The sequence below is a fragment of the Aphidius gifuensis genome, linkage group LG1 (genome assembly GCF_014905175.1).
Source record: "Aphidius gifuensis isolate YNYX2018 linkage group LG1, ASM1490517v1, whole genome shotgun sequence".
In the NCBI taxonomy this organism is placed as follows: domain Eukaryota; kingdom Metazoa; phylum Arthropoda; class Insecta; order Hymenoptera; family Braconidae; genus Aphidius; species Aphidius gifuensis.
Window position 1 is genome coordinate 7,319,053 of NC_057788.1, and position 25,292 is coordinate 7,344,344.

A 25,292-nucleotide genomic window follows, 5' to 3' on the forward strand; every position below is an offset into this window, starting at 1 on the left:
ACCTGCCCTGTACTCTCCACCAGCAAAATGGAGTTTAATTAACAAAAAATAATTAATAAACTGAGAATATTAAATTTTAAAAAAATATTTAAATAAACGGTGTATCAATAATTGTATAGGCTGTACAATGTATTTGCTTTTCAAAAAAAAAAATAGATTGTTAATATCAAAAAAAAAAAAAAAAAAAAATGCAATTGCTGATTAAAATTTTCAACAATTAAATTTTGTTTTTTTCTATTTTAATTCTCACTGAGAGAGATAGTTATTTTTTATTATTTAGAAAAATCAAAAGTAATATTGTCTAACTATTTAAATAAAAAAAAAAAAAAAAAAAACCATTCATGGATATACATTTAATATTTATCGTAAATAATTGCATAATTTGAGACAAAGTTGACTGAGAATAAAAGATTTATATTATATTATATAAAAATAGAAAAAAAAATTCTTCTATCTTACAATTTTTTTCAAGGTGCAAATATTTAATTATTGTGCTTTGACATATTACATCATAGACTCAAGTATATAAATATGCAATTAAATACATAACATACCGAAAAAAAAGCAAATACACTTATTGAAAATAAAATTTAAAAAAAACGGTAAGAGAAAAACGCAAATTTCTTGTCGTTGAATTGTAAGATATTGTGTTCAGTCTCCAGAAATGTACTCTGATTCCTTTTCCCCAATTCCCCCCAAACTATTATACATATATATATATAAAATAATGTGCACTATGCTCCGACTTGTCCATACAAATAAAATATATTAAAAAATCTCAATTTTATCATCTATCATATCTAATTTATTTATGTAAAAAAATTAAACCCTGAGCTATTATTTTTAGCTTGAACTTTGAAGCTGAATAAATTATTATATATAATCATTTGAAGCAACGAAGTTTGAAGCAAATAGAAAATTTTAATCAATACAAAAACTCACATTATCAGCAATGTCAGCAAAAAAAAAAAAGACCATCACCAAGACGTTGAGATGTTCTTGAGCATGCTTCGTATTTGCAGTTACAAGTTAGTTATATTCAAAAAATCTGAGAAGAAAATTAAAAACAAATATTATTATTTATTTATTTCATTGGAAAAATTAAAAAATCTATTTTAGATATTAATGATAAGCATCGCAATTTAAAATTCAGCTAGATGAGAGATAAGATTGAAGCCAAAATTATTATTTGATTGATAGACTAACTGAATTTTTAAAATGAGTATCCAACAGTAATAATTTTTATTACTATGATCTATGATAGCCTGTCTAGTCTAGGTCTGATTGATGGCAAAATTTACAACTATTTATTAATTAATTTTGAAAGCAATAAATCATTTGAAAACTCTCACAATTTAAATAAATTTTATAAAGTAATTTTTGTGTTAAAATCGATACCAAAAATTTCAAGATCATCTAGGTGGTGCTGGGTTGCTTGGACTCGTGAAGCAACAACTAGCTGTTGATAACATTGGATACTGACGTCTATATTTTTTCTACCAATATAGTATTTTATTGTCAATTTATTTTTTTTTTTTATTAATAAATTGACTATTGCTAATTCTATACTACCTAATTCATAGTATATAAATTATTAACACGATTAGATTAATTAAAAAAAATTAATTTTAATTATTTATCATACATAGAAGACAATGATAATGAAAAATAATTTAGAAATTATTAATTCATTCATCTCAAGTAGAGAAATATGATAAATTATTAAAAATAATAATAAATACTATTTTCGGAAATTTTTTTTTTTATTTTTTGATAATTATTAAATGTAGAGTCCAAAGGATGCATAAAACGGAATTCATATTTGTAGAAAGAATGGCGCTCTTTTTCATCGAAGATGGCGGCTTAACTAGAGACGACGGCCATCTATCGAAAAAAGACTGCAACCGAAAGAAAGCCATTTTTGTTCAACGATGAAGAAGGCATTTTTTTTGTGGAGGGAAATAAAAAATAAAATTATAATTTCCTGAAATAAAAAAAAAAAAAAAACTCGGGACGATCATAAACGCATAATTTTACATAAAAATGTCGCACATTATAGTTTTTTATTGATGAGTAATTATTTATTTCACGAAAAACAAATAAATGCGAATGATGATGCGCAAAATAATTAATTGTTAGCAAGACGCCGGAAAAAAAAAAAAAAACCGGCTTTAACAATTAATTAATTTGAGCAATTTATCAACGTAAATAAAAAATACACGCACGTTGGAGGAATAAAAAACAAAAAATGGGTTATATGAGATGATAATTTAATGATAAAATTATGAAAAAAAAATGAATTAAAAAAAAATAAATTTTCAACGCGTCGGTTGAGCGGCCATTTTGTGAGCAAAAGGGACGCCGCCGACTTATATGACAAAATCACACAAAATTATAAAAAATTATTAAATAAAATTAATTGGAAAACGTTGAAAATTTATTTTTGTAATGAATAAAATAATAAAAATGAGTAATGAGTATGAACTGTACCAGATTAATGAGAGAGATCAAGAGCACCACAAAAACCCAGCCACCGTTATTGAGCATCTTCTACACACAGAAAAAAAAAGCGCAAAAACCAAAAAAAAAATTTCAACACTCAAACGAACGTGATTTCACCTCAAGATAAATTTCAGCACTGATTCTCTTCTCCGCAACCCGCAAGTTTCTCTAGTGGCGCCGTACGATCCCCACCACTGCAGCGGGTATTGGTGGAATCAAGCTCCCCACCACAAGAGCAACAAGATGTTTTTGCGCATGCTCAATTAAAATCAACAAGTCAATAATAATAACAATAACAACAATTATAAACAAACGTAAGTAAACAAAAAATTGTTAAATTAATTATTTAAAAATCAACCCTAATTATTAATAAAAAATTAATTTAAAAAAAAACAGCTACAAAATATGGATGAATTGGGGTATAAATTATCATCAAATAATCCAGTTTTAATAACACATGGTATATCAAAAATATTGGATGGAGCAAAAAAAAAAATAACAAATAATGAAAAAAATGGTGATGTATCAAAAATATCAGAATTAGATACATTATTTATGAAATGTAAAAGTGATAATTATATAACAAGTTCAGTTGCTTGTCAGGCAATTGTATCACTAGTCAACAATGGATTATTAACAATACCACAAACATTATCAAAATTTGTTGCAATACTTGGTGAAACTAAAAATTATTCATCATTAACATCAGCAATATGTGATTTGCTTGTGTTAAATTTAAAAATGCTTAATTTTAATGATGATTATAATTGTCCATTTTCAATAAAAGCACCACAACATCCATTGATAACTGTTATGAACTTAAAAAATGATGCATGGAGAGATATATTTGGTCATATGCAAACAATGATTCATCAATCAAAGCCAGAGTATGTATCAGACTATTATTATCATTATTATAAGCTATAGAAATAATCATATAAATTGTTGATTATTTATTTACAGATATTTAAAACATTATGTTGAATTACTGAGGCCTGTTTTTATGTATGTATTGTGTAGTCCAACTGGACAATTGTCAGATATATGCAGACAACAAACATGGCACTTGTTAATTAAAACACCAGGCACATTAAATCTTCAATTGAATATTTTACAATGGCTACGAACAAATGATTCAATAACATGCATCGATACAAATACGAGAATTCTAGAATTAGCTGAATTTTTAGTATCAAATAAAAACATTGATTATTGTACAGCAATAAGTCCAATGATAATGAGTACAGCTCTTGAACTTTTACGATTAAATTGTGATTTTAAGCCAAACATTGTTATGATGGAAGATGTCATTGAGCATGTTGATAAAGATATTGGTAGTTTAATCATGTGTCTTTTAACTGAAATGGTACCAATGAGTCCAAGTACTAATTTGTTGGATATCATAAAACTTGGCTCAATGCTTTTTGATAAATTAAATTGTGATAAATATTCAGCTTACTCATTGGTAGCATCAATTTTACCCTGGATGGCATATGCAAATATTTTATCATCAGAAGCATTGGACATTGCAACAAACTTAATTAACAAAATAACAAATAAAAATGATTGGAATGAATCAACACATGATTTTTCTACAAATAAAATTCACTCTGTACTTTGTCATGCTCATGAAAATATACAATTTTATACTGATATTTGTATTTGTATGAATTTATGGTCAACTGATAATTTTATTGAATGGCTAGATAAATTATTTAAATCTACAGAAAGCCATATTTACAAACATAAAATAATTTTATCTGGAATTTTTCTATACACAAATAATTTAGAAATATTAACAAAAACTGGAAAAATATTATGTAAAATTATTAAAAAATATCCAAACTATGCAAGTAGTGTATTATCACAAGTACTTTATAAATTATCAAATACACAACAAGTTGATAATACAAATGAGCTGTTATTTATGATACCAGAAATGGTTGTCAGTAAAGAAAATGTACCAATTGTCATTCATACATTGGAAGCACTTATTGCAGCTGGTGAACCACTTAAGTATCTTGCCATTGAATTGTATTTAAAAGCATGGAAAATTGAACCACGTTGTCATCGTCATCTTCTTGCAGCTTTAATTGACATTAGTAAAAATGATACAACACTAAAAGGCAATGTAACATGTGCAAATGCAATGAAGTATATATGTGAAAATCGTTCAGAGCATGGAGCTGAACTTGTGCCATTATTATCATTTATATTAAATAAATGTACTGATACTGGTAATAGTGGTGCAAGTGCACTTGCATTACGTGGTATATCAGCTCTTTGTGTATCAGGTGTTGCTGATGTATGTTCAACTTGGCAAGTATTATCACCAAAAATGAATAAAGAAGAAAGATCAATTGTCGTACAGAGTATTTGTGAATTTTTTAAAGATATTTCTGTTGATACAATTCATTTGAAAGAAGATCTTGATAAATTACTTCGTATTGCATTAACAAAACTTTGGGAATATGCATTATTTGAAACAACAAGAGACATGGATATTGTTAAATGTGCATTTAATGCATTGTCAGCATACACTGTTGAACAAATGGAATTATCTGATTTACCAGATAATTTTAAAAGTCATTTAAAACCATCAAAATTAATTACAAACAAAAATACTGATGGTAAAAAAAAACAAGTAGACAAAGATGATGAAGAAGAAGAAGAGGGCTTATTATATATTCCAAGTACATGTTGGATTACAATGCTTCAAATTATTCATGAACCAACTCGTAAATTTGCTGGTGATTTAATTATAAAATTTATCAGTGATGAATTGCACAGTTTTCGTTCAGGTATTTACATGTGGCCAATGGGTGAACCAGTCAATTTTAAATATCTTCCTGAAAAATCATTAGCAAAAGCTGTTGGTGAATTTTTACGTAAATATGAATATCCATCATCTCCAGAAACTCAAAAAATTGTTCTTGAGTGCCTTAGAATATATTCTCACAAATATATCAAACCATTGCCACCAATTAAATTTGAAATATTTAATTCAGCACTTAAAATATCAGACAAAGCTTGGAATTATGGTATAACAATTTCATGTCATCAATCTGCAGTTAGTCAATCAGCACGTGAATTTCTCAGTAATTATATTAAAGAAACAACAAAAAATATATCATCTGGAAATGAAAACTTTGATAAAGCTTGGCAATTGTGTACACATTTAGAAGATATTTGTCGTGGTGTTACATCAAATATTGTCGGACCATTTATTGAATTTACAACAAATTATATTGTTGATCGTGCTATTGTTGATATTGAAAATGGCAGTTGGATGTTTGAAATACTAATGAATAATTATTCAAATGCTCTTAAAAATGATCTTGTTCATCATGACAATGAAACTCTTCTTACAAATATTTTAGAAAAATTATTAGATAAAATTGATATTGATAATAAAATATTTAAATATTTAGTTAAAGCACTTGTTGATTTACCAACAGAAGTTATTGAAAGAATAACTCTACCAAGTGTATGGGATGATATAACAAATGATAAATTAAAAAAATCAATTATTGTACGTGCTGGATTGGTATTAAAACGTGACAATGAAATACCATTAAGTTGGATGAATGAAATGGTACGAGCTGCAGTACCACTACCAGGGTAATTTTTAATTTATTTAAAATGTATAAATTTTTAATCTTAAACTATAAATTGTATCTCTATTGATATTGTATTATTTTTTTTTTTAGTGTACATAAATGTTTTCTTGAATGTATGAAAAACATACAATCTGAATTGAAACATGAAAAATCAAATGTTCTTTGGTGTTGGGATTTAATGTGTCAAATACAAGCAGCAATTCACAATACATCTGACAACAAATCAATTGAATCAGCAAAATTTTTATCTGATTTATTATTTGTAACAATAATTTCTGAAGCAACTGAAAATTGTACAATTCAATTGTCAAATAATTTATCAATTGTCAATTCACATGAAATAAGAGTGTCATTATTTCCTCAAGCAATATCAATACTTTCTACAATGCCACATTGGAAAGATGCAATGCAGCAGGTATTTTATTATATACCAAAAATATAATTACTTATTAATTTATCTTTATCACTATCAGTCATTTTTTTAATTAGTGATAAAGATAGTTTAATTATTAATATATTTTTCTTTTTACTTATTTTTTCAGACAATGGAATGGCTGCATTTTATGAGAACCAGTTGTCTACCAACTTCATACAAGAGTGCTTATCACAACTCATTGATATCATTGAAAAATCAACGACATTTGAATGACTACTGGACAAAATATTTTTCCACAAAAGGTCCAATTGATTTATAATAAAAATCAAAATAAAAATATATATATTTATATTGTTATTTTTTTTATCCTCTCTTTTAATTAAATTTGTATGTGAACAATAATTACGATGATACAGCAGCAATAATTATTATGATGGTGAAAAAGATACGCAATAAGAATGAGCACCGTGACTATTGGTGACCAGTGCTCGCTATTATGGGCCATATAATGAACAATGATGGATTCTCTGAAAAAATTATGGGATGGGTTCAGGGTTGTAAGTAAATAATTGTCAATTTTTATTTTTTAATTTTTTTTAATTAGGTATATTATTATTATTATTATTATTATTGATATTACTATATTATTATTTCAGAATTACTGTTGTTATCATCACTAATACTTTTAACAATAATTCTAAAACAAGAGAAAAATTATAATTTACATTTTTTAAAATTAATTCAATATTTTAATAAAAATATATTGAAATTATATGAATAACTTAACAACTATGTATAAATACTAAATCCCAAATGACTAATTTCTTTTACTTTATTCTAACTTTTACTAAATCTCTGGGTCAAGAATCAACCAGTTAGATTTAATTTTTAACGTTGAAGCTTTAGCATAATTTTCAAAGAATATGTGCAAAGCAATATTATTAATACGGTTTTTAGTTATTTCATCAACACCAGTAACCGTGTTAATTGTAATGTTAGAGCGAAGGAAACAAAGAGTATCAAGATCTGAACATTCATTCATACACTGAATTGTACTGAATTATACCAGCATCAGTGATGTTTTTACAATATTCACACCCAAGTATCTTCAATCCTTTTAATTTACTGATAAAATTGTCTGTAACACCATCCATATTCCTGACACTTATTTCTTCTAATTTTTCCAAGCTGATTATAGACTTAAGAACTGCTTCAGTAATATTAATGCATAATTGACACTTCTGAATATTCAAGATATTGCAATTTTGACAACTCATCAAGAATGACTGCAAGAAGAATTGGTTCAATATTTCTATCATCAATATCATTATCATGATTTGATATAATTAGAAGTTTTTTCTAATTGTTTGAGATCGTAAATATTGTATTTACAAATTCATTCCTGGAGACTCTATCCGCGAAGCCATAATCTAAATATTCCAGAAGTTCCAGTTCTGTATATTTTTGAAGAGCAGTTTGTTATTCCTTCACTCCACTTTTTAGTTCATTTGATATTTCTGTGAACTTGAGGATGAATGAACAACCAGTTAGATTCAATTTTAAACGTTGAAGCTTCTGCAAAATTGTCATAAGTTATACACAAAGCAATATTATTTATACGATTTTTGGTTATTTCATCAGCGCCAGTAAATGTTTTAATTGTAATGTTACAGCCTGGGAGACAAAGAGTATCAAGATTTGGACAATTTTTTATACATTCGATTATACCAGCATCAGTGATATTTTTACAATATACCAAGCCAAGTGTATTTAATCCTTTCAATTTACTGATAAAATTGTCTGTAACACCATCCATATTACTGACACTTATTTCGTCTAATTTTTCCAAGCTGATTATAGACATGAGAGCTGCTTCAGTAATCTTAACGCATGAATCCATCTCTAATTTTTGTAGATTTTTACATGAATTAGCAATAGAAATTATACTGCTATCTGGGAAATTACGCATATTCAACAAATTTAAATATTTAAGATATTGCAATTTTGACAACTCATCAAAATTGACTGCAGGAGGAACTGGACCAATAATATTATCATCATCATCATTATTTATTAAAACTAGATGTTTAAGTTTTTTCCAGTTTGAAATTGTACGTATAGTGGTATTTATAAATTCATTCCTGACTCCATCCGCGAAACAATAATATAAATAGTCCAGATTTTTTAGTTCTGTCAATTTTTGAAGAGCAGATTCTGATATTGCTTCACTACAAATATTTAAAGACCTTATATTCTTGCAATATTTTACCAATTTGGTTGCTATGTTATCATTAATTCTCCAACGAGTACCGAAATATTCCAAGTTTAGAAGATTATCCCAATTTTTAATTGAAATATTAGGTGCATTAGAATCTGGTTGCAACAGAATATTGCAATGTATTATATTCTTGGATGAATTCAAAATATTATTGAGTACGTTTGGAGTCTTTATGCCCCATTTCTTATTAATGTCTATGTATTTTAAATTTACAAATTGATTAAAAATATCAACAGGATTGTACAAGCACTTTTCACTCACAAAACAATCAATAAGACTGAGTTCAACAAGTGTTGTTGTTTCGGATATTCCTTGAATTATGTCATCTAGAAGGCAGCCACTTAATGACAAGTATTGAAGTTTTTTGAATTTCCTTATATTCTGAAAAATTATAAAAATTAATTTAAACAAATTGAATTTATTGCAATGAATTTATTTAATTTATTATAGTATTAATAATCAATAATAACTTACGAAAAGTACTGGTGACATGAACTCCTCTTTATCATATTCCAAAATAATTTTAATCATTTCTTCTGGAAGATAATTGATTATGTGAGGTTGAAACTTTGTATTCTTACAGTATCCCATATTCATTACGTTTATCTCAATTATTGTCAGTTTATCTAAGTTTTTGAAGGCATGAATGTAGTGATCGATATTCATTTCCAATTGCTCGTTGTAAATTAAATCAAGACGTGTTAAATTTTTGCAGCGCTCACCAATGATTGGCATAATACTAGAGTTGCATTTTTCAAAAAGAGACAAATCTCTCAAATAAATACCAAAATTTGATAATAATTTTTCAATATATGATGGTGCGAACAAACTTTTATCAAAAAAACGACTAGTTGTTTCACCAAATGTGTATTTTTTAATGTCGTACCAAGCTAGTTCACATGCCTCTTTCCATTTGGGACAAACTGTAAAAAAAAATATTAAATTAAAGAAAATAAAAACATTAAAATTATAATTTAAATAAGTAAACTTAATTTTTATTTTTATTACCTTTTTCCATGGCTATCCTTTCATGTACTGGCAGCCGCATGAATATTTGTGCCAATGAATCATGATTCATAGTGTTAATGAGATCTATTTGGTCGTCAACATGATGACGTTGTTCTTGAACGTGACAGATCCTTTTTCGACACATGATGATAAATTCTAAAAATAAAAAAAAAATAATATATTGAAACAATAACGATGAGTTTAATTTTTTTCGAATAAAAAAGATTCAGGCTTATATATTGACTATTTCTAAAATAATCTTCATAAAAATTAATTTTGTAAGTATTTATGACTTTAATAATTATCTTATATTAAGTAACGTTTAATAAATAAATAAAATTCTGTACGCAATAATTCCTCTGAGGACATATATATGAAAATAAATAAAAAAAATAAAAATGAACGTTGTGACGGATGGATATACTGATAATAAGAAAATACTGAAAATAAAAATATTCTCGACGAGCGACGAACAATTTTATTATTCACAAGTTGAATATTTTTTAATACGTTTGGAAACGTTTTAAAAAATAACCATCATCAAGCTCGAGCTTAATGATGGTACAATAAAAAATTGTACGTATTACCATTAATACTATATTTTATTAGCAACGACCAATAACAAACCGAACAATATTTATATTATTTTTTCTACAAGAATTCACCATATGGTCCAATATTCATAATTTCCATTCGGAAAATCATTAAAAATTTTGTAAAAGATAACTATTTTCATTAAAATTAATCAAAATTACTTCAAAAAAAAAAATTTCAATAATATTTACCTTGATTTTAATATTATAATATAATTTATTCTTAGCAGAAATCACTTTGAATTACTTGATACAACTAAAGCGTTTGGCTGCATGTCTATCCATGTCTATCTATGGATGGACCTTAACTGTGCTCATATGCGTATTTAACTCATGTTTAATTTCTGCGCACATTGTCCCCTCACCGGAACGCACTATTGGTCAATAACAATAATAATAACAACAACAATTATAAACAAACGTAAGTGAACAAAAAATTTTTTATTAATGATTTAAAAATCAACCGTAATTATTAATAAAAAATTAATTAAAAAAAAAAGGTACAAAATATGGATGAATTGGAGTAGTACAAATTATCGTCAAATAATATCCAGTTTTAATAACACATGGAATATCGAAAATATTGGATGGAGCAAAAAAAAAACTATCAAATATACTATCAAATAAAATATACTATGAAATGTAGAACCAGTTGTCTACCAACATCATACAAGAGTGCCTATCACAACTCATTGATCTCATTGAAAAATCAACGACATTTAAATGACAATTGGACAAAATATTTATCCACAAAAATTCCAATTGATTTATAATAAAAATAAAAATATATACTTATATATTGTTTTTTTTTTTTTTTTCTCTTTTAATTAAATTTGTATGTAAACAATAATTACCATGATACAGCAGCAATAATTATTATGATGGTGAAAAAGATTCGCAAAGAGTGTGCACCGTGACCATTGGTGACCAGTGCTCGCTATTATGGGCCATATAATGAACAATGATGGATTCTTTAGAAAAATTATGGGATGGGTTTAGGGTTGTAAGTAAATTATTGTCAATTTATATTTTTTAATTTTTTTTAATTAGGTATATTATTATTATTATCGATATTACTATATTATTATTTTAGAATTGCTGTTGTTATCATCACTGATACTTTTAACAATAATTCTAAAAAAAGAGAAAAAATATAATTTACTTTTTTTAAATTAATTCAATATTTTAATAAAAATATATTGAAATTATATGAATAACTTAACAACTATATATAAATACTAAATCCTAAATGACTAACTCATTCTAACTTATTCTAACTTTAACGAACTCTCTGGGAGGAAGCCAGGATGTTCTCCGGCGAAACTGGGGGGCTAAGGGTGCCATGGTTATTAGTAATAGATAGACACTTACTTTTTTTTCTTTTAGTCTTTCATTTGTACTAATTAAACTCGTAAGTGTCTATCTGTTTTTTTTTTTTTTTTTTAATAAACAAACTAAGTTACTAGTAACCATGGCACCCTCAGCCGACCAGTTTCGCCTACGAACATCCTGGCTGAATCATTTGATATTTTCTCTAACTTCGGGACACATGAATAACCAGTTAGATTCAATTTTTAACGTTGAAGCTTCTGCAAACTTTTCATAGGATATACACAAAGCAATATTATTTATACGATTTTTGGTTATTTCATCAGCGCCAGTAAATGTTTCAATTGTAATGTTACAGCCGTAGAGACGAAGAGTATCAAGATTTGGACAATTTTTTATACATTCGATTACACCAGCATCAGTGATGTTTTTACAATATTCACACCCAACTTTCTTTAATCCTTTCAATTTACCGATAAAATTGTCTGTAACACCATCCATATGACTGATACCTATTTCTTCTAGTTTTTCCAAGCTGATTATAGACATGAGAGCTGCTTCAGTAATATTAACGCATTCAGTCATATCTAATTTTTGTAGATTTTTACATGAATTAGCAATAGCAATAATACTGCTATCTTGGAATTCACGCATATTTAACACATATAACTCTTCTAGATATTGCAATTTTGACAACTCATCAAAAATGACTGCCGAAGGAACTGAACCAATAATATTATCATCAATAACATCATCATCCTTATCATTTAATAAAATTAGATGTTTAAGTTTTTTCCAGTTTGAAATTGTAACTATTGTATTTATAGATTCATTCCTGACTCCATCCGCGAAACAATAATTTAAATATTCGAGATTTTTAAGTTCTGTCAATTTTTTAAGATCAGTTTCTATTATTCCATCACTCCAAATATCTAAAGACGTTAAATTCTTGCAATATTTTATCAATTTGATTGCTATGTTATCATTAATTCTCCAACGAGTACCAAGATGTTTCAAGTTTAGAAGATTATTCCAATTTTTAATAGAGATATCAGGTGCATTAGAATCTGGACGCAACATAATATTGCAATGTATTATATTCTTGGATGAATTCAAAATATTATTGAGTACGTTTGGAGTCTTTATGCCCCATTCATTATTAATGTTGATGTATTCTAAATTTACAAATTGATTGAAAATATCATCAGGATTGTACAAGCAGTTTTTACTCACAAAACAATTAATAAGACTAAGTTCAACAAGCTGTGTTGTTGTTTCGGATATTCCTTGAATTATGTCATCTAGAAAGCAGCCACTCAATGACAGATATTGAAGTTTTTTGAATTTCTTTATATCCTGAAAAATTATAAAAATTAATTTAAACAAATTGAATTTATTGTAATGATTCATTAAATCTATTATATTATTAGTAATCAATAGTAACTTACGAAAAGCTTTGGTGACATGAATTCTTCTCTATCATAATCCAAAATAATTTTAATCATTTCTTCTGGAAGATAATTGATTATGTGAGGTTGAAACTTTAAATTCTTACAACTTCCCATATTCATTACGCGTATCTCAATTGTTGTCAGTTTATTTAAGTTTTTGAATGCATGAATGTAGTGATCGATATTTATTTCCAATAGCTCGTTGTAAATTAAATCAAGACGGGTTAAATTTTTGCAGCGCTCACCAATGATCGGCATAATACTAGAGCTGCATTTTTCCGAAAGAGACAAATCTCTCAAATAAATACCAAAATTTGATAATAATTTTTCAATATATGATGGTGCCAACAAATTTTTATCAAAAACACGACCAGCTGATTCACCAAATGTGTATTTTTTAATGTCGTACCAAGCTAGTTCACATGCCTCTTTCCATTTGGGACAAACTGTAAAAAAAAAAATATTAAATAAAAGAAAATAAAAACATTAAAATTATAATTTAAATCAGTAAAGCTTAATTTTAAATTTTATTACCTTTTTCCATGGCTATCCTTTCATGTACTGGCAGCAGCATGAATATTTGTGCCAATGAATCATGATTCATAGTGTTAATGAGATCTATTTGTTCGTCAACATGATGATGTTGTTCTTGAACGTGACAGATCCTTTTTCGACACATGATGTTAAATTCTAAAAATAAAAAAAAAATAATATATTGAAACAATAACGATAAGTTTAATTTTTTTCGAATAAAATAGATTCAGGCTTATATATTGACTATTTATATATTTATAACACAATGGGTGTGTTCATAATCGCTGGTTATTTCTACATTCAACGTGCAGGGGATTGTATCCAGGGAATTCATGAAATGTAGAAATGTAGAAGTAACCAGCGATTATGAGCACACCCAATATGACGTATTGACAAAAAAAAATAAAAATGGACGCTGTGACAGATGAATATATCTACTGAATAATAATATACTGAAAATAAAAATATTCTCGGCGGGCGAAGAACAATTTTGTTATTCACAAGTTAATTATTTTTTAATACGTTTCAAAACGTTCTAAAAAATAACCATCATCAAGCGCGAGCTTAATGAATAGAATGAAGCTATTTGCACCATTTTGTGATTTTAACGTGACTTTAAGGTAAGTTTACCGTGACTTTAAGGTGAGTTTACCGTGGTTTTAGGGTGATTCAGAAAGCAAGTGTCCCTAGATTTTTTAACGGGTGTTTAATGGGGTTTTAACGGGTGTTTGAAAAAATTTTTGAAATTATAATTATACTTTTAAATTTAATTTTAAATTTAATTTTTCCCTCATTTACATCTTTTTCTTCGCCCCTACATCTTTTACTTAGCTAAATATTTTGCTTAGCTAGACATTTTACTTAGCTACATCTTTTACTTAGTCTCAATTATAGCCAAACACACAATATCTATATAATTTTACCAGCTTAATTTTTTACTTAGCTAAATTTTTTACTTAGCTAAATACTTTACTTAGCTAGACATTTTACTTAGCTATATCTTTTACTTAGTCTCAATTATAGCCAAACACACAATATCTATATAATTTTACCAGCTTAATTTTTTACTTAGCTAAATATTTTACTTAGCTAGACATTTTACTTAGCTACATCTTTTACTTAGTCTTAATTATAGCCAAACACACAATATCTACATAATTTTACCAGCTTAATTTTTCCCTTATCTACATTTTTTAAAACCCCGTTAAAATGCTGTCACTTGTCAGACACCAGTTAAACACCCGTTAAAACCCCATTAAACACTCGTTAAAAAATCTAGGGACAATTGCTCTCTGAACCACCCTAAAAACCACGGTAAACTCACCTTAAAGTCACGGTAAACTCACCTTAAAGTCACGTTAAAATCACAAAATGGTGCAAATAGCCGCGTTCTAATGAATAATGATGGTACAATAAAAAATTGTACGTATTGGAATGTTTTAAAAATAATTTACTTGAAAATATGTGAAAATATGTAGATTATACCAACAAGTATTTGATGAATTGATTATTATTAATACGATTAATACAATATTCTATTAGCAACGACCAAAAAACCAAACGATATTTATTATTTTTTCTAGATGAATAATATATATAAAATAAAGAAAATTACTATAAAAAGTAAAATTTAAATAATATTTACCTTGATTTTAATATTATAATAGATATAATATATTCTCAGCAGAAATCTGCAGAAATCACTTTGAATTACTTGATGCCACTAAAGCGTTTGGCTGTATGTATGGACCTTGACTGTGCTTGTCGCTTGACTGACAACAAAATTACGTAACAAACTGGACGAAAGTGAACGCTACTGCGTAGAAACTCATATGCGTATTAACTCATGTTTAATTTCTGCGCACATGGTCCCCTTATCGGAACTGATCGGAACGCACCCCAGGTCAATAATAATAATAATAATAATAATAATAACAACAATTATAAACAAACGTAAGTAAACAAAAAATTGTTTAATTAATTATTTAAAAATCAACCCTAATTAATAATAAAAAATTAATTTAAAAAAAACAGCTACAAAATATGGATGAATTGGGGTATAAATTGTCATCAAATAATCCAGTTTTAATAACACATGGAATATCAAAAATATTGGATGGAGCAAAAAAAAAAATATCAAATAATGATTCTTTCCAGCAATGGTGATGTATCAAAAATATCAGAATTAGATACATTATTTATAAAATGTAAAAGTGATAATTATATAACAAGTTCAGTTGCTTATCAGGCAATCGTATTGCTAGTCAACAATGGATTATTAACAATACTACAAACATTTCCAAAATTTCTTGTATATAGAGCTCAGAAAAAATATTGTGTAAAATTACTTAAAAATATCCAAATTATGCAAGTAGTGTATTATTACAAATATTTTATAAATTACTAAATACAAAACAAGTTGATAATACAGATGAGTTATTATATTATAATTATTGTATATAATGATTATATTATAATTATTTATGATACCAGAAATGGTTGTCAAGAAAATGTACCCATTGTCATTCATACATTGGAAGCACTCATTACAACTGGTGAACCACGAAAGTATTTTGCCATTGAAATTTGAATTATATTTAAGTTTAAACCGGATAATTTTACCAGATAGAAAGCCATTAAAATTATTTACAAACAAAAATTATTATGGGATGATATAATAAATGATAATTCAAAAAATCAATTGTGCCTGCTGGATTGGTATTAAAATGTGACAATAAAATACCATTAAGTTGGATGAATAACATGGTACGAGCTGCAGTACTACTACCAGGGTAAATTTTAATTTATTTAAAATGTATAAATTTTTAATCTTATACTATAAATTATATCTCTATTAATATTCTATTATTTTTTTTTTAGTGTACATAAATGTTTTCTTGAATGTCTGAAAAACATACAATCTGAATTGAAACATGAAAAATCAAATGTTCTTTGGTGTTGGGATTTAATGTATCAAATACATGCAGCAATTCACAATACATCTGACAAAAAATCAATTGAATCAGCAAAATTTTTATCTGATTTATTATTGGTAACAATAATTTCTGAAGCAGTTAACTAAAAATTGTACAATTCAATTGTCAAATAATTTATCAATTGTCAATTCACATGAAATAAGAGTGTCATTATATCCTCAAGCAATATCAATACTTTCTACAATGCCACATTGGAAAGATGCAATGCAGCGGGTATTTTATTATATACCAAAAATATACTTACTTATTAATTTATCTTTATCACTATCAGTCATTTTTTTAATTAGTGATGAAGATACTTTAATTATTAATATATTTTTCTTTTTACTCATTTTTTTAGACAATGGAATGGCTGCATTTTATGAGAACCAGTTCTCTACCAACTTCATGCAAAAGTGCCTATCACAACTCATTGATATCATTGAATAATCAACGACATTTAAATGACAATTGGACAAAATATTTTTCCACAAAAGGTCCAATTGATTTATAATAAAAATAAAAATATATATGTGTTCATTGTAATTTTTTTTTTCTCTTTCAATTAAATTTTATCTCGTCACATGTGATGTATGTGACGATTTCCATAATGCTAGACTGATGTTTCAGTATTATCAAATGCCATAACAGTTAATGTATTTGGACGACAACCATGAAGTACTTGTTGTTCATCTGTTGGTGGTCTCATTCGTGGTTCTAATATATTTCTTTTAGTTTCAATATTTTTTTTAATTGGTGTTCTACTTGGACTTGATTTTCTACTACTTGGATATGATTTTAGTAATCTTGCTGCATCAATTAATTTCATATGTAAACGTGAATAAACTTGATATTCTTCATCACTAAATTCAGTTGGATCATGTCTCGCATGTTCATATAAATCACAAAATTGATGTATTAAACGTTGACCACTTCCATTTAATGGAGCTGCTAATGTCATTAATAAATATGCACGTAAATTTTCACTTGGGTGACGTTTTAAAAAATTATCATATTTAGTTATTTCTGCTTCTATAAAAAATACGAAAAAATTAATACAATTATAAACAAATTAAATAATTACTATGATAATATTATTTTACCAAGTGTTTTAATATCATCAACAGCTTTAAGCCTATAATAATGAGGTAAAACTTGACTTCCTGGTTCTACAATATATCTTGGATCACTTATTAATTGTGGCTCATACTGAATTCTTGGAATAACATCAATTCGTCGTTGTATTTCTTTTTTTAATGACTGTAATTATTAGATAAATTAGCATTAACCTTCTAGACAATTATATTTTTTTTATTTACCTTTTTAGCATCATGACCAATTGCAATGTGAGGACCTCTTCTTGATCTCAATGCAAATCTCATTATTTGTCTTTTTGCAAATATAAATAATAATATTATCGTTAATACACCTGCTGCTACAAAAATAACAACAGATATACTTGATTGTTCTTCAGTCATGTTGATCAATGTTGATCAATCTTGTTCAGTCCAATCATCCAATGTTTATTGTTGTTGAATGTTTATTATTTTTTTTTGGAGCTGTCATTTAGAGTTGGAAGTAGATATTTTTCCAACAAAGTTACAATGATTTCTACTTTACCTGTACTCAACAATGTTTTTTTTTTTTTTTTTATCAAATCGTTCCATTTTATAAATTCATTGATAATCACATTGCTGTAATAATCATGTACTGTGTGTAATTATTCCAACAAAATCAAAAGTATCTTCATCATCAAATTAACCAATAATTAATATTTTGTATAACTTTAAACCCGGCAGTTGTAAAAAAAAAAAAAAAAAAGCAAAGTGAACAGAAAACTATAATCCCACTGTGTATTTTATCTGATCTAGATTCTTGATTTAACATCCACGAGGCTTATCTGAACTCTTATCTTAAATTTAATATTGTATTTTATTAAATAAAAAAGAATATATTTCAATCAACATAAATAAAAACTTTAATTTTCCTAAACAAAAATAAAAAAATATTTATCAAAAAAAAGGCAAGAAAAACAATTTTTTCATTTACTTCAAAAATAAAAACAATTAATTTATTAACATTAATTTATGTATTATTTTAAAAATTATAAACAGATAACACATTAATTATTATGGAATCATTTACATCTACAACGAGATATGATACTAAAATTGAAACATTTGAACCATGTATAATTGACGTTTCTAGTCAACAACAATCAGTACAACACCAACAACAACATCAACAAATTATTAAATCAAATATTGTTAGTCGATCATCTACACAATCATCACAAGATAATCACAATGAAATAATAAATGTTGATGATAATGAAACAAATTTACAAAATGAACAAGTTGGACATATACATATTAACAATGGACAACAAAATTTAACATTAACACCAGTTAGACTACCAGCAGTTCTTGATGGTGAATTTTTTTCAGTCATCAGAGTTGATGATACAAATGTTACAGTAAAATGTCATCAATGCCAAAAATTACTTAATGGTAATTTAAAGTCAACTGGAAATTTTTTATCTCATCTAAAGGTATATATCTATTTTTATTCTATTTATTTTGAATCAGTTCCTAGATGTTTTGTTGTGTAAACAATGACTTGAAATATTATTTTAATGTTTAATATAGAGGCTTCATCCAATGGTTATGGATAAAATAAAGACAAAATCAAATCTCAGGAAACCAGCAATTGCATATGTTGATATGTCTGCTGAAAAATGTCCTGAAGTTGTAAGAACCAAAAGAGGATATCGAAAATGTTACAAAGCGGTATGATAAACCAATTAAAACAATGTATTATTTATTAATATTTATTGATATTATTTGGTTTTGTTTTTTGTTTCAGGATGAACAACAACAGCAACAACAACATCAACAAAATCTTGAAGACTCATATGAAAGTATTGATCAAGCTGAATGTGAAACACCTGTTATGAAAAGACGAAAATCAGTAGAATCAAATGAATATAATCATGATGCAAATAATATTGTTAGAATAAATCAAAATAATAATTCATATAATGGTGAGGATGAATTTGATGCAATTGGTAAAAATGTTGCAGTTAAACTTCGTAATATGAGAATCGATCAAAGAATATTTGCTGAAAAATTATTAAATGACGTTTTATTTGAAGGACAACTTGGTACACTTAATCGTGATTTTAGTGTACAAAATGTTCGATAATGATTAAAAAAATTTATATATAAAAACAAAAAACAATTTATTTTTAGAACATTGTAAATTAAAAAAAATATAAATTACAACAGATTTATTAAAAAAAGATTTTGAAGAATAAATTAATTTTATATCTTTTAAGGTATCTCCATTGTTTAAATATTAACTATATTTTAATCTAATTAAGATTTATTTTTCTATCAACAAATTAAATGGTAATTAAACGTATTTTTTTTTTAAATATAGAGATGCCTTAAATGTACAAAATAATGTAAATATTAATAATAAATTGTAAAAAAAATTATGTCTATTATTGATAAATCATTTTTATAAATAAATATAAATGCAATTTAAATAGCTGTCAAATTTTAATTAGCTGTCTTCATTAATAAAAATTGAATCACATTTTTTTTTTTTAAATTAAATAACTTACATAATATTAACTTACATGTATTAATAATATTATGACAATGATAAATTGATAATATTAAAGTGATGTTTTGTTTTTTTTGTGACTTAATATACATTGTATATATTTTAATCTTAAAATTAGTTATTATTGAATCATTGTGCAAAAGTGCATATAATTAAATATTAAATATTCAGTCGATAATGATATCCAAAAAAACAGGATAATACTTATTCTGAAAAATATATATTTCCAGTATTTAATGATTTTTGATGTTTATTATCTTCACTAGCAAATACTCTTCTTGTTCCAGGTTTAAATAGCACATGATAAACAGTTGTTGAAGTTATACACAATACCATACTTGCAAGTATTGTATAAAATATATACTTGAACCAAAAGCCATCATATTCATCAAATATAAACCATGTCAATGTCATTATGACATTTTGAATGATGACAAATGTATAATAAAAAAATAAACCTTTATCAGCATATTTAAATTTGATTCTGTACTCAACCAGAACAAATATATAGACAAATCCAAGCCATAAATTTACAAAAATTGTTGTAATATTATAATCTTTTGCATGATAAAATAAATATCCAAGCATTACAATATAATGAATACCAATAATTCCACCAAGCCAAATTGGATGAAATTCATAGAACAATGCAATTGCAAATATTCTTGCTAAAATAAAAAAAAACCACCATATAAATGCTATTAATTTACCAACAGGATCATCTTCTTCCATTCCTTTAACTGAATCTTTTCTTTGTGGTACTTTAATATCTCTCCAATGTATTTCAGATGTTTGACTATTTGTTTCAATTGTTGTTATTTTATTATTTGTTGGTGTTGTTGTTGTTGTTGTGGTGGTGGTGGTGGTTGTATTATTATGATCATCATCAAAAATAAGTGTATCAGGACGTGGTGGAGCAAACATATCTGGTGGTGGTAATGATGCAACACTTGTTACTCCACGTATTGGTGCTGGTGGTGGTAGCATTTGTGCATTTTTTGGTGGTAATGGTGGTGTCATTGATACTTGTCGTTCTAATGTTAATCTTGGTGCTTCAGTATGTTCTTCAATTTTATCATCAGGACCATTTGGATTAATTTCAGATAATTGATTTAATTGTACAATTGATTGAAGTGGTTTTATTTCATCATTATTACCAAATTCATCAGTACGATATTTTTTTAACCACATTGCCCATGGTAATTTTCTACCACTAATTCTTTGACTTTCAAATCTTTGGAATAATGCTGTTTGTATGGCAATAACAATTATTGACATGAATATTGATAGTACTTGAACAATAACTAAAAAAATTAATAAATTTTAAATTATTATTTTATGATTTTTAACTTGTTAATTTATTAATTATAAGTTAAAATATATATTTACTTGAACCAGTGGATCTTGTGATTAGTCTCTCTCTGAAGAGTAGATGAACTTGAAGAATTGCTTGAGGAATTGCTTGAAACCAAGCTTGAAGAAAAAAATAAAGTTCAATTGCTGCTGGAGCTGCTGCAATATTGAGTGTTTTAACTCTTTCATTTCCTTTTAAAAATATGGCATCAACAATTACAACAATTTGGCGGCTAAATCTGTTAAACAAATCGAATGTTAATTAATCATATTTTACATTAAACAATTAATATTTCATTTACCTCCATATGGCAAATAATGGAAATGCAATCATTTGACATATTTGTAAAATAAACCATGTAACAACACCTCTTAATGTTCTTTGATCTTCAGTCAACCACCAGCCTGGACGTGATACAGTCAATATAAAATATACAATTGCTGGTGCATAAATAAATAAAATTGTACATATTGACCATGTTATATTATTTCCACGATAATGCTCATATGCAACAACGGAATCAGCAGCAAAATTTAACATATAAACAATACAACTTAATAATACTGGTATTAAAAATACCAAATAAATTTGTTCTGTTGATTTTAATGGTACTTTCATAAATCTTGTTGGTTTTCTTTCACAAGTTAATTCATAACTTTTCGCCATTGTTAATCCAATTTTAATTGTTCAATTAATTATTCAATAACTCCAATTTTTAAACACTAGGTATTTATATTTTTTTTTACAGAGTCATAAAACTATTGATGATGGACATGCTTTATCACTCAAAAAAATATTATCACTGTTCCTCATTTTTTAATAAATATGTCACACAAATAATCTTGTCACACCTAAATCATCAAAAGATCACCACGATTAGTCACGTTTTAAAATAATAATAATGATAGTTTTGTTTGAATCATCATATAAATTTTTATTAATGCTTCATTAACTATCAATTTATATTTATTATTTTTCATATGAAAAAATAAATGTGTTCTCAATTCAAAAATAGACTAGAGTATGTGTGTAATTTAAATAAATGAAAATGAGTATTCAATATTGTATGTTTATCAAATAAAACTGTATAAATAAAAGAACAAATGTTTAATATTAAAAAAGAATACACAAATTGTGTAACAATTTTATGTCAATCAACCTTGTGCTTGCCATGCGTGAAAATTAATGACTAATAATTGTAAAAACATAAAAAAAACTATAAACAAGTTGGCCTTGTGTTAAAATTAGTAATTCTGTTATCACTGATAATGAATTGGTATTTTTTTTTTTTTTAATAAAATAAATGTACGTTTTGAGTAGATGCTTATCAAGAACTGTCAAGAACTGGCACAAAAAAATGACCAAGAGTCCAAGACTACTTAAATTAATTTAACAAAATAAAATAAAATAAAAAAGAAAAAAACATAATGAGCTAACCAAGGGGAAAAAAGATGGAACAAGTAGATTGATTAACGTGTAAAAAAGCAGCAGACACACTTGTTATTTTATTTATTTATTTATTTTTATTTAACACACACACTATACTTAAATTGTTGGTTATACATATACAATATGTTGAAAGGCAATGGCCGTTTTCAAAGTGTACATATGATTATTGATTTGTCTGGTGTGGTCTGGTGCCTCTTTCAACCCCACTGCTTTATTATATTTTTTATTTCTTTAATCAGTCAATAAAGAAAACAACAGTCTCAATTTAATTGATGAATCAATTTCTTTTTTAAAACTAAATTAATGACACACTCTAAACTACACTGTTGATGTTTCTTTATCAGATGATTGTTCAACTGGTTCAACTGGTTCAAGACCAGCAAGTAACTCCAAGTATCTACTTTGAAATTCTTTTTCTCTATCTGGTTTATTGTATTCTTCATCATATGCTGATCCAATTGACCAGAGTGTCTCTAGATCAAATTTTTCACGTGCTGAATTTGAGAATATATGAAGCACAATGTTACCTGTAATAAGATTTAAAACAAAATTGATTTAGTTGGGAGAAAATAATTAATGTGTTGCAGATATAATTTTAAAATTATTAAACCTAGATCAAGTGCCATCCAGTCTTGTGAATTTTTTCCTTCAAGTCGTGGAATTAAATCTGTAACATGATGTTTTAATTTGTAAGCTTTTCTGATGTATGTTGCCAATGCAGCCATGTGTCTTTGAGAACGTCCAGTTACCACGACAAAATAATCAACATATCCTAGCTCTTTTGGTACTGTTGATACAAATATATTTTGTGCTTTATCTTTTTTCAAAAAAGCCACCAGCTCTTCAATATCAAAAACACCTTCAACTCCACCTGAAATTAACATCATCAATCCATCAAAAATCAAACAAAATTTATCCAAAACTATGCAACAATATTCACAACAATTTAATTTGCAAAAGATGATGTAATTTTTTACATACGTTTCATCTCAAAGCCTTCATATGGATTAGGTGCTTCCTGGATGGTTTCAACAGTATCCAATTCAAGTCTTCTAAGTTCTTCTTCAACATCTAGAATCACTGGTGAATCTTCATCACGAAATTCTTGGTAGCTTGATTTAACACTGGCTGACACTTTTGTAGATTCATTCTGCAATGAGCCATCATTTTCAGAAAATAAACTTGTAGATTTGTCTGATGAAAATTGTCTTTTTATCAGACCAATATTTGTGGATGATAAAACTTTACAAGTATACACATTTGATGACTTGTAATAAAGTTTTCCAAGTTTTAATAAATTTCTAGCGACACTGGACATTGTAACGAACTCACGAAAGACTTTTTAGTAACTGCACAACTAATTTTCGTTGATTTATCAGGATGTTCAACAATTTTTAGCACCACGTCAATCAACACAACACTCGACACCACAAGTCCACAATGTTCTGCCAGATTAAAATTAATTGGTTATATTCTGACCTCACGTAAACATGTGATACTCAACAAGGCAGGTTAGATTTTGAACAGAAAAAAAAATGCCATGTGAAATTGTTTTTTACAACGAAAATAATCAAATCAGCAAATTGGAGTAAAACAAAAGACTTAAATTTTTAATCGACAAATGAAAAAACAAGCAGCAACGTTTGATGAATCAACAAGATCAACGACAATAATAATGGAATGGTTATTAAAACTAAAATAATAATTTAACAAGACAATAGTATATACTCTGATCAGTTAGATTTATTAAAAATATGCCAAACAGAGAATTTGTTTTTTTGTTTTTTTCGTATTGTGTGAATGTTGATCTCTGTACGATTGATCCTGGTGACTGGGTAAGATGGATAACGTCTCCAACCAAAAGCCTGAAGGAGTCATCAATGATTTCCAATCATCAGAATGGTCACGTTTGAACAGCTATAAAAAAATAAATCAAACACAAGATAGAATTAGTAATGAGTTTATATTTTGAGTATAAAATCAACACGAAAAGCTTGTCAATTTAACTAGCAACGTGAATCAATTAATTGTTTGAATATAAAACAAATGATAACTTACAGATTGTGACTGGATCCAGTCTACTTGGACCTTGCACGCATCTTCCTGCGCTTACGCTTTAGCCTGCGCATTCTCTTTTTACGCCACTAGAATTATAAAATAATAAATTAATTAGTTATTGTTGTAATTACACAA

General features: G+C 26.8%; 5 protein-coding genes across 7 annotated transcripts; 2 read left to right on the forward strand and 3 right to left on the reverse strand.

The window, feature by feature from the left end:
• Positions 1 to 2,281: 2,281 nt before the first annotated feature.
• LOC122847444 (focadhesin) lies at positions 2,282 to 6,839 on the forward strand. Its single transcript, XM_044145129.1, has 5 exons — positions 2,282 to 2,816; positions 2,899 to 3,389; positions 3,466 to 6,123; positions 6,213 to 6,537; positions 6,665 to 6,839. Exons 2-5 carry the CDS (start codon positions 2,908 to 2,910, stop codon positions 6,815 to 6,817), a joined length of 3,618 nt encoding a protein of 1,205 aa, XP_044001064.1. The 5' UTR covers positions 2,282 to 2,816; positions 2,899 to 2,907; the 3' UTR covers positions 6,818 to 6,839.
• Positions 6,840 to 11,855: 5,016 nt separating this feature from the next.
• On the reverse strand, positions 11,856 to 13,843 carry LOC122847465 (F-box/LRR-repeat protein 12-like). The gene is made up of 2 exons (XM_044145179.1): positions 13,692 to 13,843; positions 11,856 to 13,603 (listed from the first exon to the last, which is right to left on the reverse strand). Exons 1-2 carry the CDS (start codon positions 13,834 to 13,836, stop codon positions 13,140 to 13,142), a joined length of 609 nt encoding a protein of 202 aa, XP_044001114.1. The 5' UTR covers positions 13,837 to 13,843; the 3' UTR covers positions 11,856 to 13,139.
• Positions 13,844 to 16,066: 2,223 nt separating this feature from the next.
• LOC122847469 (protein C1orf43 homolog) lies at positions 16,067 to 18,238 on the reverse strand. Its single transcript, XM_044145186.1, has 3 exons — positions 17,986 to 18,238; positions 17,770 to 17,926; positions 16,067 to 17,698 (listed from the first exon to the last, which is right to left on the reverse strand). Exons 1-3 carry the CDS (start codon positions 18,142 to 18,144, stop codon positions 17,280 to 17,282), a joined length of 735 nt encoding a protein of 244 aa, XP_044001121.1. The 5' UTR covers positions 18,145 to 18,238; the 3' UTR covers positions 16,067 to 17,279.
• A 59-nt stretch (positions 18,239 to 18,297) lies between these two features.
• On the forward strand, positions 18,298 to 20,210 carry LOC122847468. The gene is made up of 4 exons (XM_044145185.1): positions 18,298 to 18,689; positions 18,781 to 19,217; positions 19,315 to 19,455; positions 19,532 to 20,210. Exons 2-4 carry the CDS (start codon positions 18,798 to 18,800, stop codon positions 19,868 to 19,870), a joined length of 900 nt encoding a protein of 299 aa, XP_044001120.1. The 5' UTR covers positions 18,298 to 18,689; positions 18,781 to 18,797; the 3' UTR covers positions 19,871 to 20,210.
• A 146-nt stretch (positions 20,211 to 20,356) lies between these two features.
• LOC122847466 lies at positions 20,357 to 23,173 on the reverse strand. 3 transcript variants are annotated; one of them, XM_044145182.1, is made up of 4 exons: positions 23,088 to 23,173; positions 21,952 to 22,501; positions 21,686 to 21,888; positions 20,357 to 21,600 (listed from the first exon to the last, which is right to left on the reverse strand). In XM_044145182.1, exons 2-4 carry the CDS (start codon positions 22,314 to 22,316, stop codon positions 20,501 to 20,503), a joined length of 1,668 nt encoding a protein of 555 aa, XP_044001117.1. In that variant the 5' UTR covers positions 22,317 to 22,501; positions 23,088 to 23,173; the 3' UTR covers positions 20,357 to 20,500. The 3 variants fall into 3 exon arrangements, with proteins under 3 accessions (XP_044001117.1, XP_044001116.1, XP_044001118.1); XM_044145181.1 differs by lacking the exon at positions 23,088 to 23,173 and adding an exon at positions 22,810 to 23,075; XM_044145183.1 differs by lacking the exon at positions 23,088 to 23,173 and adding an exon at positions 22,960 to 23,057.
• Between the last annotated feature and the right edge of the window lie 2,119 nt (positions 23,174 to 25,292).

Excerpts from the sequence above, each read along its gene's own strand:
- LOC122847444 (XM_044145129.1), top strand. The coding sequence starts at position 2,908 with ATGGATGAATTGGGGTATAAATTATCATCAAATAATCCAGTTTTAATA. Across the intron at positions 6,124-6,212 it reads GCTGCAGTACCACTACCAGG|TGTACATAAATGTTTTCTTG; the intron begins GTAATTTTTAAT and ends TTTTTTTTTTAG. Across the intron at positions 6,538-6,664 it reads GGAAAGATGCAATGCAGCAG|ACAATGGAATGGCTGCATTT; the intron begins GTATTTTATTAT and ends TTATTTTTTCAG.
- LOC122847465 (XM_044145179.1), bottom strand. The coding sequence starts at position 13,836 with ATGTGTCGAAAAAGGATCTGTCACGTTCAAGAACAACATCATCATGTT. Across the intron at positions 13,604-13,691 it reads AAGGATAGCCATGGAAAAAG|TTTGTCCCAAATGGAAAGAG; the intron begins GTAATAAAATTT and ends TTTTTTTTACAG.
- LOC122847469 (XM_044145186.1), bottom strand. The coding sequence starts at position 18,144 with ATGACTGAAGAACAATCAAGTATATCTGTTGTTATTTTTGTAGCAGCA. Across the intron at positions 17,927-17,985 it reads TTGGTCATGATGCTAAAAAG|TCATTAAAAAAAGAAATACA; the intron begins GTAAATAAAAAA and ends TAATAATTACAG. Across the intron at positions 17,699-17,769 it reads TGATGATATTAAAACACTTG|AAGCAGAAATAACTAAATAT; the intron begins GTAAAATAATAT and ends TATTTTTTATAG.
- LOC122847468 (XM_044145185.1), top strand. The coding sequence starts at position 18,798 with ATGGAATCATTTACATCTACAACGAGATATGATACTAAAATTGAAACA. Across the intron at positions 19,218-19,314 it reads ATTTTTTATCTCATCTAAAG|AGGCTTCATCCAATGGTTAT; the intron begins GTATATATCTAT and ends TGTTTAATATAG. Across the intron at positions 19,456-19,531 it reads ATCGAAAATGTTACAAAGCG|GATGAACAACAACAGCAACA; the intron begins GTATGATAAACC and ends TTTTTGTTTCAG.
- LOC122847466 (XM_044145182.1), bottom strand. The coding sequence starts at position 22,316 with ATGGCGAAAAGTTATGAATTAACTTGTGAAAGAAAACCAACAAGATTT. Across the intron at positions 21,889-21,951 it reads CCATTATTTGCCATATGGAG|ATTTAGCCGCCAAATTGTTG; the intron begins GTAAATGAAATA and ends TTTGTTTAACAG. Across the intron at positions 21,601-21,685 it reads CACAAGATCCACTGGTTCAA|TTATTGTTCAAGTACTATCA; the intron begins GTAAATATATAT and ends TAATTTTTTTAG.